At 43.2% G+C, this 16,516-nt stretch overlaps 1 protein-coding gene across 1 annotated transcript in view; it reads right to left on the bottom strand.

Annotated features, from left to right (window-relative positions):
• BETA-UP (beta-ureidopropionase) overlaps positions 1-10,545 on the bottom strand; it is a 55,899-nt gene extending 45,354 nt beyond the window's left edge. The window contains exons 1-4 of the mRNA XM_086494848.1: positions 10,345-10,545; positions 9,187-9,269; positions 8,865-8,989; positions 8,652-8,759 (exon numbers count right to left, since the gene is read on the bottom strand). Coding sequence (XP_086350974.1) covers positions 8,652-8,759; positions 8,865-8,989; positions 9,187-9,269; positions 10,345-10,487 — 459 coding nt within the window. The 5' untranslated portion in view covers positions 10,488-10,545. The remainder of the gene's footprint in view (positions 1-8,651; positions 8,760-8,864; positions 8,990-9,186; positions 9,270-10,344) is intronic.
• Positions 10,546-16,516: the final 5,971 nt, after the last annotated feature.

Raw genomic sequence — 16,516 nt, 5'->3', positions numbered from 1 at the left:
CGTGCGTTGAATAAGAATACCATCAAGAATAAGTTTCCTATTCCTCGCATTGATGATATTCTTGATCGTTTAGAGGGTGCTGCAATTTTCAGCAAGATAGACCTTAAGAGTGGGTACCATCAGATTCGTATAAGGCCAGAGGATGTGCACAAGACTACGTTTAGAACGACATTTGGTCTTTATAAGTTTCTAGTGATGCCGTTTGGGCTAACAAATGCTCCTGCCACGTTCAACAGAATGATGGACCGGATTTTCCGCTCGCATCAACAGTTTGTTGGAACGTTCTTCGATGACATGATAGTGTATTCGAAGAATGAAGAGGAGCATAGGCGTCACTTGACCATTGTGTTCGAAGAGCTGCGTCGTCACAGGTTACTTGTCAATCCTAAGAAAAGTGAATTCTTCCTTGAAGAGATCCACTTTCTGGGCCACATAGTCTCAAAGGATGGTGTTAGAATGGATCCCGCAAAGGTCGAAGCTATCAAGACATGGCCAGACTTGAAGACTGTGCACGATGTCAGGAGCTTCTTGGGATTGTGTTCCTACTATAGAAGGTTTATCAGAAATTTTGCAGAGATAGCATCGCCTCTTCACGCATTGCAAAAGAAAGAGGTCACTTTCAGATGGACCCAAAAAGAGATTTCAGCTTTTAGTCTCTTAAAGGAAAAGTTGACTTCAGATCCAGTTATTGTTTTGCCAGATATTAGGAAGTCATTTGTGGTCCAGTGTGACGCGTGTGGCAGTAGCATCGGAGCAGTGCTAATGCAAGATGGACGGGTAGTAGCTTATGAAAGCCGAATTTTGCAAGGGCCAGAGAGGACTATGCAAGTCTATGAGAAAGAGCTCTTGGCCGTGATTCATGCGCTTTCTAGCTGAAAGCTCTACCTCTTAGGTGCTGATTTTGTTGTCCAAACAGATCATCAGACCTTGCGATACTTCTTGACAGAGTCAAAGTTATCCGAAAAGCATATGCGATGGGCAAACATTCTTTCCATGTTCCACTTCCAGATTATGCATGTGGAAGGCAAGAAGAATGTTGTGGCTGATGCGTTATCAAGAAAGCCACAAATTTCAGCTGTGTCAATTCCTTATCATCATGAGTTAGATGACATGAAGGAACAATATACTGCTGATGAAGATTTTGCAAGGATCTTTGAACAGTTACAAGAGGGGCAACATCACGAGCACTACCTCCTCAAAGATGGTTTTATGATGATGCATGGCAAACTTTGTGTCACTAGGCCACTGCGACATAAGGTCATGGAAGAGAGTCATGTCCCACCGTATGCAGGGCATCGTGGCATTGATGCAACAGTTAAGGCGGTAGAGACATTCTTCTATTGGCCTACCTTGAGGAGAGATGTGGATGCCTTTGTGCGAGCATGCATAGTTTGCCAAAAGGTCAAGTTTGATAGGCAAAAGGCACCAGGGTTGTTACAACCACTGCCGATTCCGGATAAGCCATGGGAAAGCATTGCTATGGACTTTATCTTTGATCTTCCAAGAACGCCAACAGGGAATGATGGTATATGGACCATTATCTGCAGGTTCAGCAAGCAAGCCCATTTTATCCCTCTCAGGAAGAAGATAAAATATGATCAGATGGCACGCTTGTTTATGTACAATGTGTTTAAGTACCATGGTATGCCACAATCGATTATCAGTGATCGTGATCCTCGCATGACCAGTTTGTTCTGGAGAGGATTGTTTGAGAACATGGGCACTACGCTCAAATTCTCGTCTTCGTTTCATCCACAAACTGATGGACAGTCAGAAGAGGCTAATTCTACTGTCTTAGATCTGCTGAAATGCTATGTGTCACATATTAAGGGCAAGTGGGAACAGTATTTGCGTATGCTTGAGTATGCGTACAATAATATGGTGCATTCGTCTACTGGCAAAGCACCTTTTGAGATTGTTGAAGGCGGCAAAAAGGTTCCTCCCATTTTGCATACAAAGGACAAGATCTTTGAGGCAGATCGATATGTTGAGAACATGGATGAGATGTATAAGAAGATTAAAGTTGCCTTGGAGAAGACTCAGGCAAGCAGAAAAAGACTGCTGATCGTCACCGTCGTGAATTGCTACTATCACCTGGTGATTGGGTTCTGTTAAGGTTCGAAAAGGCAAGGTTGAAGAAGATGAAGGGCAAGGAACGGCTGTTTCCTAAGCTCAGCATGCGTTACTATGGGCCTTTTCAAGTGCTTGACAAGATCAGCGATGTGGCTTACAGGCTGAAATTGCCTGATGCATGGAAGATTCATAATGCGTTTCACGTGAGTCTTCTAAGACCCTTCGTGGGTGATGTGCCAGAAGATATGCCAGTTGAGGATCAGCCAGAAGTTGAGGAACTTGATGAGATCCTGGTACCTGAGCAAGTTTTGGCACATAAGGACAGAAAAGGTAAAGGACAAGTTGCAAGACGCTATTTGGTGAAGTTCAAGAACTATCCACCTATGGATGAAAAGTGGATGGAAGAGCATGAACTGTCAGAGTCACCAAATGTATTGCAGCTTTACCTTGAAGCCTTTGGGTTACAGCCTACTTATGCCCCAACCCAACGTGTGCAAAGGAGGGGTAATGATAGAGCTAGTACATCAAATGTACATATGAATTCGGTGCCATAGATGGAAATGGCAAAAGTATGAAGGCCTCATTAAGTCATTTGTATCTATGTATGTTACGACCTTTCTTGCGGATACATGCGATGATAAAAGAGTGTTGATAGCACATGGTATGCAATCGAGGACGTTTGCGATTTCAAGAGAGGGGTATGTCACGAGGACGTGGCAGTTATTAACCATGTCACAGAGATGTGGCAACTACTAACCTTGGTTGTTGGTTTCTTTCCAATGGGGTTTATTTTATTTGTTTTGAGACCCTCTTGTTGAAGTAGCAAACGGTCAGACATTGTATGGCCAATGTGAACGGTAGATTCACCCGCAGATGGGAAGTGGTCGACACTGGAATTCGTATGGTAAGAGGATGTCTAGGCTCAGAGCAAAATCATATAGGTCCCCCGTCGCACTTAGCAAGTTGGTGGATACTAGGAAGTGAACTCAATTAAGGCGTAAAGTCAAGGTGGGACTACCAACAAAAAGTATTCGACAGTTGGGCCACATTGCACTTTTGGATGCGGTCCCAATGAGGATAGATGGTCAGAAGACCAGTGGGAGCCCAACGGAAGCATCTCCTAAAATTTAGGGAACTGCTATTTTGGGCCGTGAAATGTGTTCGCGTCATTACCTCCGGTATGACTAGGGGAACAATTTATAACTCTGCCGCGAAGTCAACTGACGCGTCGGTTGGGATATTTTTAAGCGGCGAACCCGAAACGGGAAAATGCTTGTAAATGCGCCAAGTGTCACATTTTTAGGGACTTGCCTCTTCCAGAAAAATGGGCGCTGAATTTTTAAGCTGGGATGAGCCTCCTTTTGCATTTGTCACATGTTAAGAGCTATGGAGTGCTTCCTTTCCCTCTCATGTACAGTGTGGTGCTAGGAGTGATGCCCTGCACACTACACACTGCTCTCTCTCTCCCCTACGTGCAGTTATGTGATGCCCCACAAGAGGGCTACTCATTTGATTGATGTACAGCTGTGTGGGTTCATGCTTTCGTGCTGAGGCAAGAGCCTCCTTGAGCAGGAACAGGGGTAGCTAACTGCTACTCCAAAGATGGCACTGGTGAGGGTCATAACCTCACCATACAGGTGCAAAATCAGCGCTGTGTATGCACTGTAATTTGACTGTTTTTCAGCCATACGGATGCCAGAACACTTGGGAATCGTGCCCCACTGGCAGAGGACAATAAGGGGACTGTTTGGGGCTGAAAACAGGGCAAAAACCAGTAAATACAACGTGCTGAATTTACTGTTTTTGGGCAGGAATCAGAGGGTATACGCCAGTGCAAGTGAGTTCCAGTAGGGGAATTGGTTTCGCGCAAGTTTTGGGGCTGTTATGCTGCCGAAATTTGGCCAAATCAAATGGTTCTAGGTGGATACACGTGAAGGATTCCTAGGACCTTACCTTGTAATTTACCCTCCTAAAGAATAAAGAAATACCGAAAGGAGCGCCAATTTTGGGGCCTACAGGTTGTCGGCGTCTGCCCAAAGCATTCTAGCTTCCGAGCCGTGTGTGTGATCAAGTGTTAATTCCTGTTACAGGTCTCCTTTGCAAAGTGCTCTGTGTGTGTGTTTTAAGTAAAGAATTTCGGGTGAAAGCCAACGCCTACCGCCCTACGGGCCGGTTTCACTAGAGAAGCCAAAAGCCTACAAAGAAGGTGGTGCATTGTCAAGTTTGAAACTTTCAGCAGATTTGAGGATAAGACGAAGGCTCTTACTTTCCTCCAGCAGTTCGATAGTGCTTATGTAGGGGGGGGGATTTTACAGAAGCCTCCAAGGTCAAGAAAGTTGTCACTTCCTTGAAAGGCAATACGTGTACATGGTGGACGACCTGTTGATGCAAGAACAGGCACTCGCTACATGGGTATACTTCAAGCAATCTGCATGGTTGTCAAATTCATTCGAAGCAGATGTCATGATGGATTGGCACCAACTCATTGCGGCTACTTGCAAGAGCCTACAAGAGTACAATCGGCGGTTCTTTAAAGCGTTGCTCTCAGTAACCTCCTACAGATTTGTGCCACTGATAGAGCAGATTGAGAAGTATTGTTGTAGACTACCTAAAGGGCTTCAAGATTACTGTCCAAAGGACAGAGTGGCTATCCTCATCGGGTCTTGCCTTGTTGAAGGGAGAGGACAGTAGGTTTCCAGGCAACGTGAAAGGGGGTCAGCAAAAGAAAATTCAGCAAAGAAGCCCATTGTGAAAGTGACTCCTAAAGGGTCCCAAGCGTCAGAAAAGGCAAACAAAGGCAAGGACTCAACCGAGACGTCTAAAGAACAGGCTAAGGACAAGAAAAGGAAGCCTTTTGTGCGCAAGACGTTCGAAGAAAAGAAGGCTTTAATGGATGAGAACGTATGTTTCATATGCGAGCAGCATGGTCACTTTGATACAAATTGTCCACAAAGAAGAAGACCAGCTGATTCGGATGACAAAGAGGATAGGAAAGGCAAGAAGTCCAAACCCACGGCAGGTCTAGTACCAGATATGGTGGTGATAGGCCAAGTTCAGATGCCATTGAGTTATGCAGAGCATGGGGTAAAGTCACAGACTAGACACCACTTTTCTTCTTTGATCTAGGTGCTTTATCTCACCAAAATTGGCCATCAAGTTGGGCATCAAAGCTGAAGAGATGGGGTACACAACAGAGGCAGGGTTGGCATGTCTTGGCCATTCCGAGTGTGTTACGACTATCATTGGAAAGCTACGTCTGTATATTCAGTCATATCTGGACACAGAGGAATTTTACATCATGCCACTGAAAGGGTACGATGCGCTGTTGGGAATCCCGTGGATGTTCCGTATACATGGAGTGCTCAATGTCTTCAACAAGAAGATCACCTTCGGCATAGGGGCAAAACTAACATCCTGGATGTAAAGCTTAAAGGGGAGTTTGTCCTTATTGTATCTGCTTCGGCTATCACTTCTGTAATTAAGAATCATTTTCCTGCGTACTTGATTTATGCACATGATGTTTCAAAAAATTGTCAGTCAAATTTATCTGTGTTAGATAAAGAAAGGTCAGCATTTTTGCGAGAGTTTAATGACTGTTTTTTTGACTCGTTACCGTCTCGGTTGCCGCCGGAGAGGCATGAGGATTATGCGATAGATCCAATGCCAGGTTGTAGCGCACCAAATAGGCCTCCCTATAGTGTTAGTGCAGGTCAGCACAAAGAGATTATGGGCCAAGTAGAGGAGCTCCTAGAGAAAGGGCTGATTCAACCTAGTTCTTCACCCTTTTGCTCCCCAGTGCTTCTAGTGTAGAAGAAGGATGGCTCTAGGCGCATGTGTATTGATTACCCTGCCTTGAATAAGAATACCATCAAGAACAAGTTTCCTATCCCCAGGATAGATGATATTCTTGACAGACTAGAGGGTGTTGCAATTTTCAGCAAGATAGGCCTTAAGAGTGGGTACCATCAAATTCGTATCACGCCAGAGGATGTGCACAAGACTGCGTTTAGGACAACATTTGGTCTGTATGAGACTTGAGTTCTCAGTGATGCCTTTCAGTCTTACAAATGCTCCTGCTACGTTCAACAGGATGATGGACCGGATCTTCCGTCCACATCAAAAGTTTGTTGGCACATTCTTTGATGACATGATAGTCTACTCAAAGAATGAAGAGGAGCATAGGCGTCACTTGACCATTGTCTTCAAAGAGCTACGCAGTCACAGGTTGCTTGTTAATCCTAAGAAAAGTGAGTTCTTCCTGGAAGAGATTCACTTTCTTGGCCACATAGTGTCAAAGGATGGTGTCCGAATGGATCTTGCCAAGGTTGAAGCAATCAAGACATGGCTAGATTTGAACATGATGTCCGTAGCTTCTTGGACTTCTGCTCTTACTCAGAAGGTTTATCAAGAACTTTGTCGAGATTGCTTCACCTCTTCATGCTCTACAAAAGAAAGAGTCACGTCCAAGTAGACACAAAAAGAGATTTCAGCTTTTAATCTCTTATAGGAAAAGATGAATTCGGATCCAGTAATTGTCTACCAGACCTCAGGAAGTCATTTGTGGTCCAGTGTGATGCGTGTGGCAATAGTATTGGGGCAATGTTAATGCAAGATGGTCCGGTAGTAGCTTATGAGAGCAAAATCTTGCAAGTACCAAAAAAGACTATGCAAATCTATGAGAAAGAGCTACTGGCCGTGATTCATACGCTTTCTAGTTGGAAGCACCACCTGTTAGGTGTTGATTTTGTTGTCCAAACAGATCATCAGACCTTGCAATACTTCTTGACACAGTCAAAGTTATCCAAAAAGCACATGCGATGGGCAAACATTCTCTCTATGTTCCACTTTTAGATTCTACATGTGAAAGGCAAGAAGAATGTTGTGGCTAATGTGTTACCCAGAAAGCCACAAATTTCAGCTGTGTCAATTCCTTATCATCATGAGCTTGATGACATGAAGGAACGGTATGCTATTGATGAAGATTTTGCAAGGATCTTTGAACAGTTGCAAGATGGGCAACGCCATGAGCACTACCTCCTCAAGGATGGTTTTATGATGATGAATGGCAGACTATGTGTCACTAGGCCATTGCGATATAAGGTTATGGTAGAAAGCCATGTCCCACCGTATGCAGAGCATCGTAGTATAGATGCCATAGCGGTCGAAACATTCTTTTATTGGCCTACTTTAAGTAGAGATGCGGATGCCTTTCTGCAAGCATGCGTGATTTGCCAAAAGGTCAAATTTGATAGGCAAAAGGCATGAGGATTGTTATAGCCACTGCCTATTCTAGATAAGCCATGGGAAAGCATTGCTATGGATTTTATCTTTAATCTTCCAAGAACATCGACACGGAATGATGGTATGTGGACCATCATTTGTAGGTTCAGCAAGCAGTCCCATTTTATTTCTATCAGGAAGAAGATAAAATTTGACCAAATGGCATGGTTGTTTATGTACAATGTTTTCAAGTATCATGGTATGCCACAATCTATTGTCAGTGATCGTGATCCTCGTATGACGAGCCTGTTTTGGAAAGGCTTATTTGAAAACATGGGCACTACGCTCAAGTTTTTCTCCTCGTTTCATCGACAAACTAATGGACAATCAGAAGAGGCTAATTCTATTGTCTTGGATCTGTTGAAGTGTTATGTGTCAGATGATAAGAGCAAGTGGAAACAATATCTACCCATGCTTGAGTATGCGTACAACTATACGGTGCATTCGTCAACCGGCAAGGCACCTTTTGAGATCGTTGAGGGTGGCAAAAAGGTTCCTCCCATTTTGCACACAAAGGACAAGATTTTCAAAGCGGATCCATATGTAGAAAATATGGATGAAATGTATAAGAAGATCAAGCTTGCCTTGGAGAAGACTCACGCAAAGCAGAAAAGGGCTGCTGAACGGCACCGTCATGAATTGTTGTTTTCACCCAGTATTTGGGTACTCTTACAGTTTGAAAAGACAAGGTTAAAGAAGATGAAGGGCAAGGAAAGGTTGTTTCCGAAGCTCAACATGTGCTACTATGGGCCTTTTCAAGTACTTAGTAAGACCAGTGATGTTGCTTATAGGCTGAAATTGCCTGATACTTGGAAGATTCATAATGCGTTTCACGTGAGTCTTCTAAGACCCTTCGTGGGAGATCTGCCAGAAGATATGCCAGATGAGGATCAACCAGAAGTTGATGAACTTGATGAGATCCTGATGCAGTTTCTCAACTTGATGAGATCGTGATGCCTTTCACTTCTCACACATATTGGTAAAAGGAAGGAAATCCTTTCACATCATTGGCTCAATGCCATCCGCTACTAGGGGAAAGCAAGGGCCTCTACTGTCAAGAGTCTTCTAATCGATCACTATGAATTTCTCTACACCAAGGCCTATTACCATCCAGAAAAAGATAGAAGCTCAATGGTAGAATCTTCTACCAATATGTCACCTTTAAGCATGTGTCCTCTCCGGTTCAGGAAGCCACAATAGCAACCAACCTACAAATCTGCAAACTCGGGTTTTGTGCTGATCCGCACACGCGCTCGCACACACACACACACATATCAGCAAACCCAATATATATTCACCTGCACGTCAAACTTGAAATCCTTGCTCATCGAGATGATGCACTCCGGAAGTTGCAGCGCTGGCACCAGGTCCCCACCATTATAGCCCCTTAGCAGTCTGCTCGCTTCCTGCATATAAAATCTGGGGTCATGTCTGTCTGTGTGTGTGTGTGTGTGTGTGTGTGTGTGTGTGTGTGTGTGAGAGAGAGAGAGAGAGAGAGAGAGAGAGAGAACCTTAAGGGCGGCCGGGGGCAAGTGAGCAGCTAGAAGATGGTGCAAGGAAGGAAACCCAAGCAGAGAGCCGCTTGGCTCCTCCTCTGCCTTCACATCGCCCATGATACCAGCTCTTTTGTTTGATTCTAGTAGAACATATAACCCAGTGATCAGAGAAAGACAATCGCTGCTTTCTTTTAATTCATATTTAAACCGAAGAGAAAGCAAAGGTTATTTGTTTCCTCTTGTCTAAGAAAAGCTCATTTACAAAGCGAAGTAATCTGGAAATAAGAAAACATTAAGAGGCAGTTCATGCGAGCTTGCGTTTGATAACCTTAGCAACCTGTAACTCTGTCGATTTTGGCAGAAATACAAATCCCTTTCAAGCAAACATAGCATGCAGCAACACGACGACAAAATTGATCTCTTCAACTCAACTATGCCTTGTGATATATAAGACCTCACTCTCAATTTGCTATCGAATTTAGAACCTTAGCACATGTAAGTCAAGCGGTCTTTGCATCATGAAACGTCATACGATAAAGTTTAAAATAGCATCTTCACAATTCGATAAGGACAGCCCTCTAAGCTTGTCATAGTTGAGCTCGGTCAAATCATTCAAAAATTGCAAGCCTTGGCTTGGTGAAAGCACAATTGAGGTTGAAAACGAGGCATTTGACAACTTAGATGTCCCAATCAATCCCAAGGAAAAGGAAAAATGTTGCAAAAGCATCAAGATTCCTCATATGGAGGGTGAGTCTACGAAATGAATTTTAGCCCCATGACACTAAAAGGTCAAAAGACTCATCATATCCATATAACAAGGTGATTGGGTGTTCATTCCTTGCGTTTGCTTGTAAATCAGAGAGGGGAGTCCCGTGAAGAAACGTTGCATAGGCGCGCAGACAAGGCCCTGCAAACCTGGCCAGCCTCACCTCCTTCGCCGTTGAATAACACCCCCGATCAGATGTGAGGCGGAACTTTCGTACTGACCCGTTCCCTCTCAGGTCTTCCCAATCTGAGAAAAAGAAAAAATGTTGCAGAAGTATCAAGATTCCTCATATGAAGGGTGAGTCTACGAAATGAAATTAAGCCCCATGACACTGAAAGGTCAAAAGACTCATCATATCCATATAGCGAGGTGATTGGTGTTCATTCATATATCTCCATGTGTTTGCTTGTAAATCAAAGAGGGGAGCCCCGTGAAGAAACGATGCACAGGCGCGCAGACAAGGCCCTGCTGACCTGGTCCAACCTCACCTCCTTCACCATTCAATATCGCCCCCGATCAGATGTGAAGCAAAACTTTCGTACTCACCCGTCTCCTTTTTGAAACACACTCTGTACTTGATTAATGCAGCTCATAATCTGCCAGTTATAAGCAACCTAACTACCCTACAGCTCGTGGAGTGCGAAAGCATCGGCGACCACTTCTTGCAGGCCTACCTAGGGGGAAGCCGCAGCTTCGCATTGCAGCACCTGTCTCTGCGCAACTGCCTACCCTACGTTTTTTATGAGGGCCTGCTTGCCGTGGGCCAGGCCTGTTGTCCTTGCTTCATAACGTTGGAGATCACCTTCACGACCTTCATAAACCCCATCACCGACGGAGGCATCGACACTTTGTTGAGCGAGCACTGCGTGCATCTATAGAAGCTACGGGTGCACATGTGTAAGCAGGTGACTGGGTGGGGCGTTCGACATGGGCAAGAGCTAACACATCTCAGTCTAATGGGGTACATGACAATGAGCGAAGGGTTGGAAGAGGGGTTGCATGGGACTACGTCACTGCAAAATTTTTTGAACTTGCACTGGCAGCAGTTCGCTTACCAGATGGGGTTTGCCATTGGCGTGATCGGCCGGGTGTGTCATATGCTGGAGGAGTTGTACCTGAGATAGGCGTTGTCCTTTTGTGTGGAGGAAAAGGATCTGGTGGCAATAGCGCAGGGTTGTGGGGAGCTACGCGTGTTGGATGTGTCCTCATGCATCTAAGTGAACGAATTGGAGAGTTGGAAGGAGCTGGCGCAGCATGCAACGCAACTACAGGAGTTGGACGTCTCGCACTGCTGGCTGAATGAAGACGTGATGGAGGCGTTGCACCTTGGATGCCCTCAGCTATGCCTGCTGAAGCTAGACACTAGCGTTTCTCAATATCTGGAGCGTTTTTGCAAGGAGCACCCTCAGGTCTCAATTTCCCTAGCCGGTTCTGACGAGTACTATAACTATTTTGAGGAGGACATGCCGCCCACATTCCTTTCCGATCATCAGGAATAATCATCCTGAGTACTCTATGGCCAAGCTGCAGGCTGGAAGCTCTCAAATTTGGCAGCAAGTAAGTACATCGTCTTCTCTAACTCGCTGATTTACACGCATGGTGTGGCTGATTAGCCAAAGCAATTAGTCATCTTCAAGTACTCAGTACAACCTTTGATTTTGAAAATGTAATGCAATGCGACAAGGTTGATTTTGAAAATGTAATGCAATGCGACGTTGATTTTGCAAATTCTACAAATGCAATCTAATTAAGTATAAAATGATAAGTCATAGCTAGCTTAGAAAGACATATGAAGGTGGAAAGTCAAAAGATCATTTGTGTCCATATAAAGAGGTGACCAACTTCACATTGTTTCTTTTGTGTTTCTCTTTTCATATATTTTTCTTTTAGCGTTCTCTTCTCTTGAAAGTGTCCTTGCTCTCTCTCTCTCTCTCTCTCTCTCTCTCTCTCTCTCTCGTGTTCGTCCTTCTCAATTGATACTATTGCAAATTTACATGCTTCATCATTGCTCGTTGCTACATGATATAGACTAGTGCATCGTTTTTGTTGTTGTTGAAGGAATCTTTGAATTAGGAATACCTTTTAATTTTTTTGAAGCCATTAGGAATACATTTGACAATTAGTTCTCCCCAATGAAAAGCCCCATGAAAGTGAAAAATCAAAAGACTTTCCATTCCCATATGAGGGAGGTGGTCTAGTTTGCATTCTGTGTATTGATACATTTCTATTTTTCTTCTTTATTACCTTCCCTTTAGCATTTTGGTCCCTTTAGAGTTTCCTTGCACTCTTTACACTATTTAGGTAGTGAATTTATTTGTTTTGAAGCCATTAGGATATATATATATATATATATAAACCAAGCTTACTTGCTAGGGTAAATCCAAATAAGGTCATATGAATAACTAGATTGCTTGATATAGATGATGTTCTCTAAGTGTGAAGGAATGTGATAGCTCTAACAGCACAGCCAACAAGTTATCCTATGCGTTGTATCAAAGCTTTGGAGAGGACTCAGGAAGTTGGAACTTACAAGTCTTTGACCACGTTCCAAGAAATGCAACACTTTAGCTAGAGGACACTACCAAATATGCACCCCTCATGACCTCAAGGGCAGCCTTAGGCTGGGTTTAGACTACCCCTACGTGCACGGTTTTCGTTGAGCTAGACCAATGAAAGGAGACACACTTGGAGCAGCCTTTCAGATTGCGCACTCCTTGTTGCCACAGCCCGAGCTAGCATGCTAACTTGCACCCAAATGCGCGCAAGAATGTTTCGGGCTGGTAAGGCCGCCTATGGCTAGAAGACTTCCTTCTCAACCAGTTGGGTAGAGAGGGAACCTAACACACCCCACTTTTGTGAGCAAGTCCACCCTTCACGAGCGATACTATGTGAACCCCACGATGGCCTTAGACATCGGCCTCTTCAATTCCTCCCCCTTGAGCTATCCAAACCCATCATATTACTCCTACTAGCTCCATTCTCATTGAATTGGCCAGAATCTACACATATTCCTTTCTAAATTGCACCCTTGTGCAATGCTTATCAAGAGTCTCAAGGAGGGTTCGAGCTCGCATGCACCTCCCTTTCACATTATGTGCGCTAAGCTATCCAAGTTTCCCAACAAATTTTCTAATATCCATGCCTAGAGCTTGAGCGTGCACCCTCATATGCGCCCCCTGCCTCATCGTCTCTTGCCTGTACCGACGGTGCTTTGCATTTTCCCTTCCTTGCTCTTTGCTTTTCCAATGGGTATCTCACTTGATACCCTCTAATAAGTTAAGTTCCAAGATTATACCTCCTTACTTATTAGATAGATTATTCTTCTTAGGCCCATGACTATAGCTTCACAACACCATGCAAAAGCTTCCACCCCTTCTTCACGGGATGCCAAGCATTCGTGTGGACTCATGGGGAATGTTTTCATAACATTTCTATATATATATGTAGAGTATAAAGAGAAAGTCTATATGGGGAGGTTGAGGACAGCCTCATAAACATAGTCTACCACCCCCCATGGTTGGAGATTTTTGGTTCAGTATATGAGCTCTTTTTTTTAGCAAGTGTATGCATGTCTTTAGGATGTATGCCATCAAGAGTGATGCTTGAGAAAAGCAACAATCTAAGCCATAGGTAAAAAGCAAAAATTTGAACCATAGGTAATATATTTGAAGGAATTTTTATGAGCTCTATATGTAGCCATGGGATACGGTATAGGTAGGCTATTGCTACATCCAATTTTTGCTAGAGCTATGTCTAGACTACCTCTATTGTGATCGTTGAGAGTGACTTGGAAGTCATTTGCATCAACCATTTTATGTGGTTCATGTAGGACTAAGGCCTTACAAATGAAGATAAGGTGATTAGCTACTCTTAATGCTCTCTATTGTGAACATTGAGAGTGACTTGGAAGTCATTTGCATCAACCCTTTGATGTGCTTCTTGTAGGACTAAGTCCTTGCAAATGAAGATAAGGTGATTGGCTGCTTTGTCAACTTTATATGTCCTTAAGAGCATTTGAAAGTCCCTTTCTAATTGTAGTATAGCCATTATGTGTTTCTTTTTGGGTAAATTCGAAGTACAACATTGAAAGAAATAGATTTTGAAAGTGTCCAAAGGCACTCCTTTTAGCAAGGAGACAATTCTATTAAACAACAATACATGTACCATTTGTCACAATTCTATAATGGCGCTGTAGACAAAAAGGTTGAGGCTCGATGTGATTGAGCCCTTTTCCAAGGGCTATCTTGCAACAACATTATTAAACATCTCTAGGTAAAAAAAGAGCACATGTTCGTGTTCCACATTAAAACCATGGGATAGTATGCTACAAGTACAAGTGCATGTAGTATTCATTAAGAAGTAAAGGTAGCCTTTGCATTACATAGAGTAAGCTCCAACTAAATAGGCATTTAGACCAAAAAGGAGAAGTGTGCATCTCAAACAAAAAAGAAAATATTGAAGTTTTTGATAGGTACATACATGATGTGATCATGGTACTTTATATGATAGAGGAGGGCCCCATGTTGTGATCTTGGATACACTATAGGGTTTGACAATGGTTCTTGGATGATTGAAAAAGGTAACTTTGTCATACTCAAAGGCCAAAATTTTAGCTCATTATATTCATGTATGTCTCTCATGTGAAAGAGAACTCTATTTATGGAGCTCACCTTCAACTGAGTTGTAAATAGCTGGCTTGGTTATATGAATCAGAAGGGAATGGAACAATTACATCATTATGACTATATCCCTGTGGTAAACTATTATCATTTTAGTTTGTGTGAGCATTTCATATACGGGAAATAGACTAGGCTTACCACTTCACCATTGAACAGAGAATTAGGGAATCCTTTAGACTTGGTTCATAGTGATCTATGTGGGCCTACGCCGCATAAGTCTCTAGAGGGGGCATTATATTTCTTGACTTTGATAGACGATTCTTCTCAGAAGATGTGGGTCTACCTCTTGAAGAGGAAAGACAAAGTTTTTTCTATGTTTCAAAAATTCCTTACAATGGTCCAAAACCAATTAGATAAGAAGTTGAAGGCTTTATGCATTGACAACGTGGGAGAGTACGTCTCCACTTAGTTCAAGAATTTCTATAGGAAAGAGGAATTTAGCGACAGCTTATTATGCCATATACACCTGCTTAGAATGGCATTGTTGAGCGCAAGAATAGGACTATCCACAAGAGGGTCAACTCCATGTATCCACAAGAGGGTCAACTCCATGATAACTATGGAAAATTTACATCAAGAGTTTTGGGGAGAGGTTGTTATGATAGCGATGCATATAATTAATAGGTTGCCTGGTACATCATTGAACTACAAGATTCCATAGGAGACGAGGATAGGCAAGAAGCCTAATTATGATGAATTAAGTGTGCTTGGGTGTGAGGCATTCTCACATGTGCCGAAAGAGCTTAGAAAGAAGCTGGACCCCAAGTCACACAAATGCATCTTCATTGGCTATGGTGCAGATGGAGAGATTTTTTTAACTTCAGCAAGCGGGGGGGCCGGGCAAAGATGCCCGGCCTACTCTCACAAGGTAAAGCTTTTTTCACTGATTTCAATCTCAATTAGAGACCTTAGATACCACCTTGGAGATGGAGAGATGGGTTATCATCTTTGGCACCCAAAATCTCAAAGAGTTATTCACATCTCACAAGTGATCGTTAATGAATCAAAGAGTTATTCAAACCTCACAAGTGATTGTTAATAAATCAAGGATGCATAGACAGCCTATGAAAGAGGTTGAGTGTCACAAAGTGAGATTTGAGGACATAGCCTCAAGTCCAGTTATGCAAAACAATTCAGCCTGCTAGAGATGTACCTACTACTAGTAGTGCTCCAGAGAGAGCTATTGATACTCTTGAGAGAGTAGAGTCCAACAGTCAGGCAATGTGTAAATCTACATGTGTATCTTGTGCCCCTAAGTGCCTTAGCCAGGATTAGACTATCTATTGGTCACTGACTGCAGAGAGCCTACCCTCTACTAAGAGGCTATTGAAATGGAAGGTAGTGTGAAGCGGGAGTGGGCAATGCAATTTGAGTACACGCTTGATTGTGGCTAATGAAACTTGGGAACTGAACAGAGTTTCCAGAGGGAAAACAAGCCTTGCCTTGCAAATGGGTGTACTAGAAGAAGTATATGGCAGAGGATCCCGAGCCCAAGTACAAGGCTAGATTGGTTGCTAAGGGTCTCAAGCAAAAGAAAGGCATGGATTTTGATGAAATATTTTCTCCAGTGGTCAAGATGACTACACTGTGTCTCGTGCTTGGACTAGTAGCCACTGAGGACATGGAATTGGTCCAGATGGATGTGAAGACGACATTCCTTCATGGGGATCTTGATGAGAATGTCTACATGAAACAACCAGAGGGTTTTGAAGTCAAACTTGAGAAGCCTACGAGGGTAGAACTAGTGCGTAGATCACGTAAGTAATTTTATGGCCTAAAACAAGGCTCAAGGCAGTGGTACATGAAGTTTGACAAGTACATGCAGTCCCAAGGGTATGAAAGGAGCCAGGAAGATATCATCTATAGATTGCGTAAGGCATTGTATGGCCTAAAACGAGGTTCAAGGTAGTGGTACATGAAGTTTGACAAGTACATGCAGTCCCAAGGGTATGAAAGGAGCCAAGAAGATCACTGCTTGTATACCTAGAAGTTGAACAATGGTTCATTTAACATCTGATGATATGCTCATTACCAAGAAATCTAAAGACGAGATTGCTAGGTTAAGAAGTTACTTAGCACGGAGTTTTCTATGAAAGATTTGGGAGATGCGAGTCATTTTCTTGGTATGCATATCAAGAGGGATTTAAAACATGGAATACTAGAGCTGTCTCAAGAAACGTATATCTACAAAGCCTTGCAACGTTTTAATATGCAAGGGGGGA

Source organism: Adiantum capillus-veneris, chromosome 22, assembly GCF_014529385.1.
Source record: "Adiantum capillus-veneris isolate H3 chromosome 22, ASM1452938v2, whole genome shotgun sequence".
Classification (NCBI taxonomy): Eukaryota; Viridiplantae; Streptophyta; class Polypodiopsida; order Polypodiales; family Pteridaceae; genus Adiantum; species Adiantum capillus-veneris.
The sequence above is the reverse complement of the archived record's forward strand: the minus strand, read 5'-3'. Positions and strand labels throughout refer to the sequence as shown.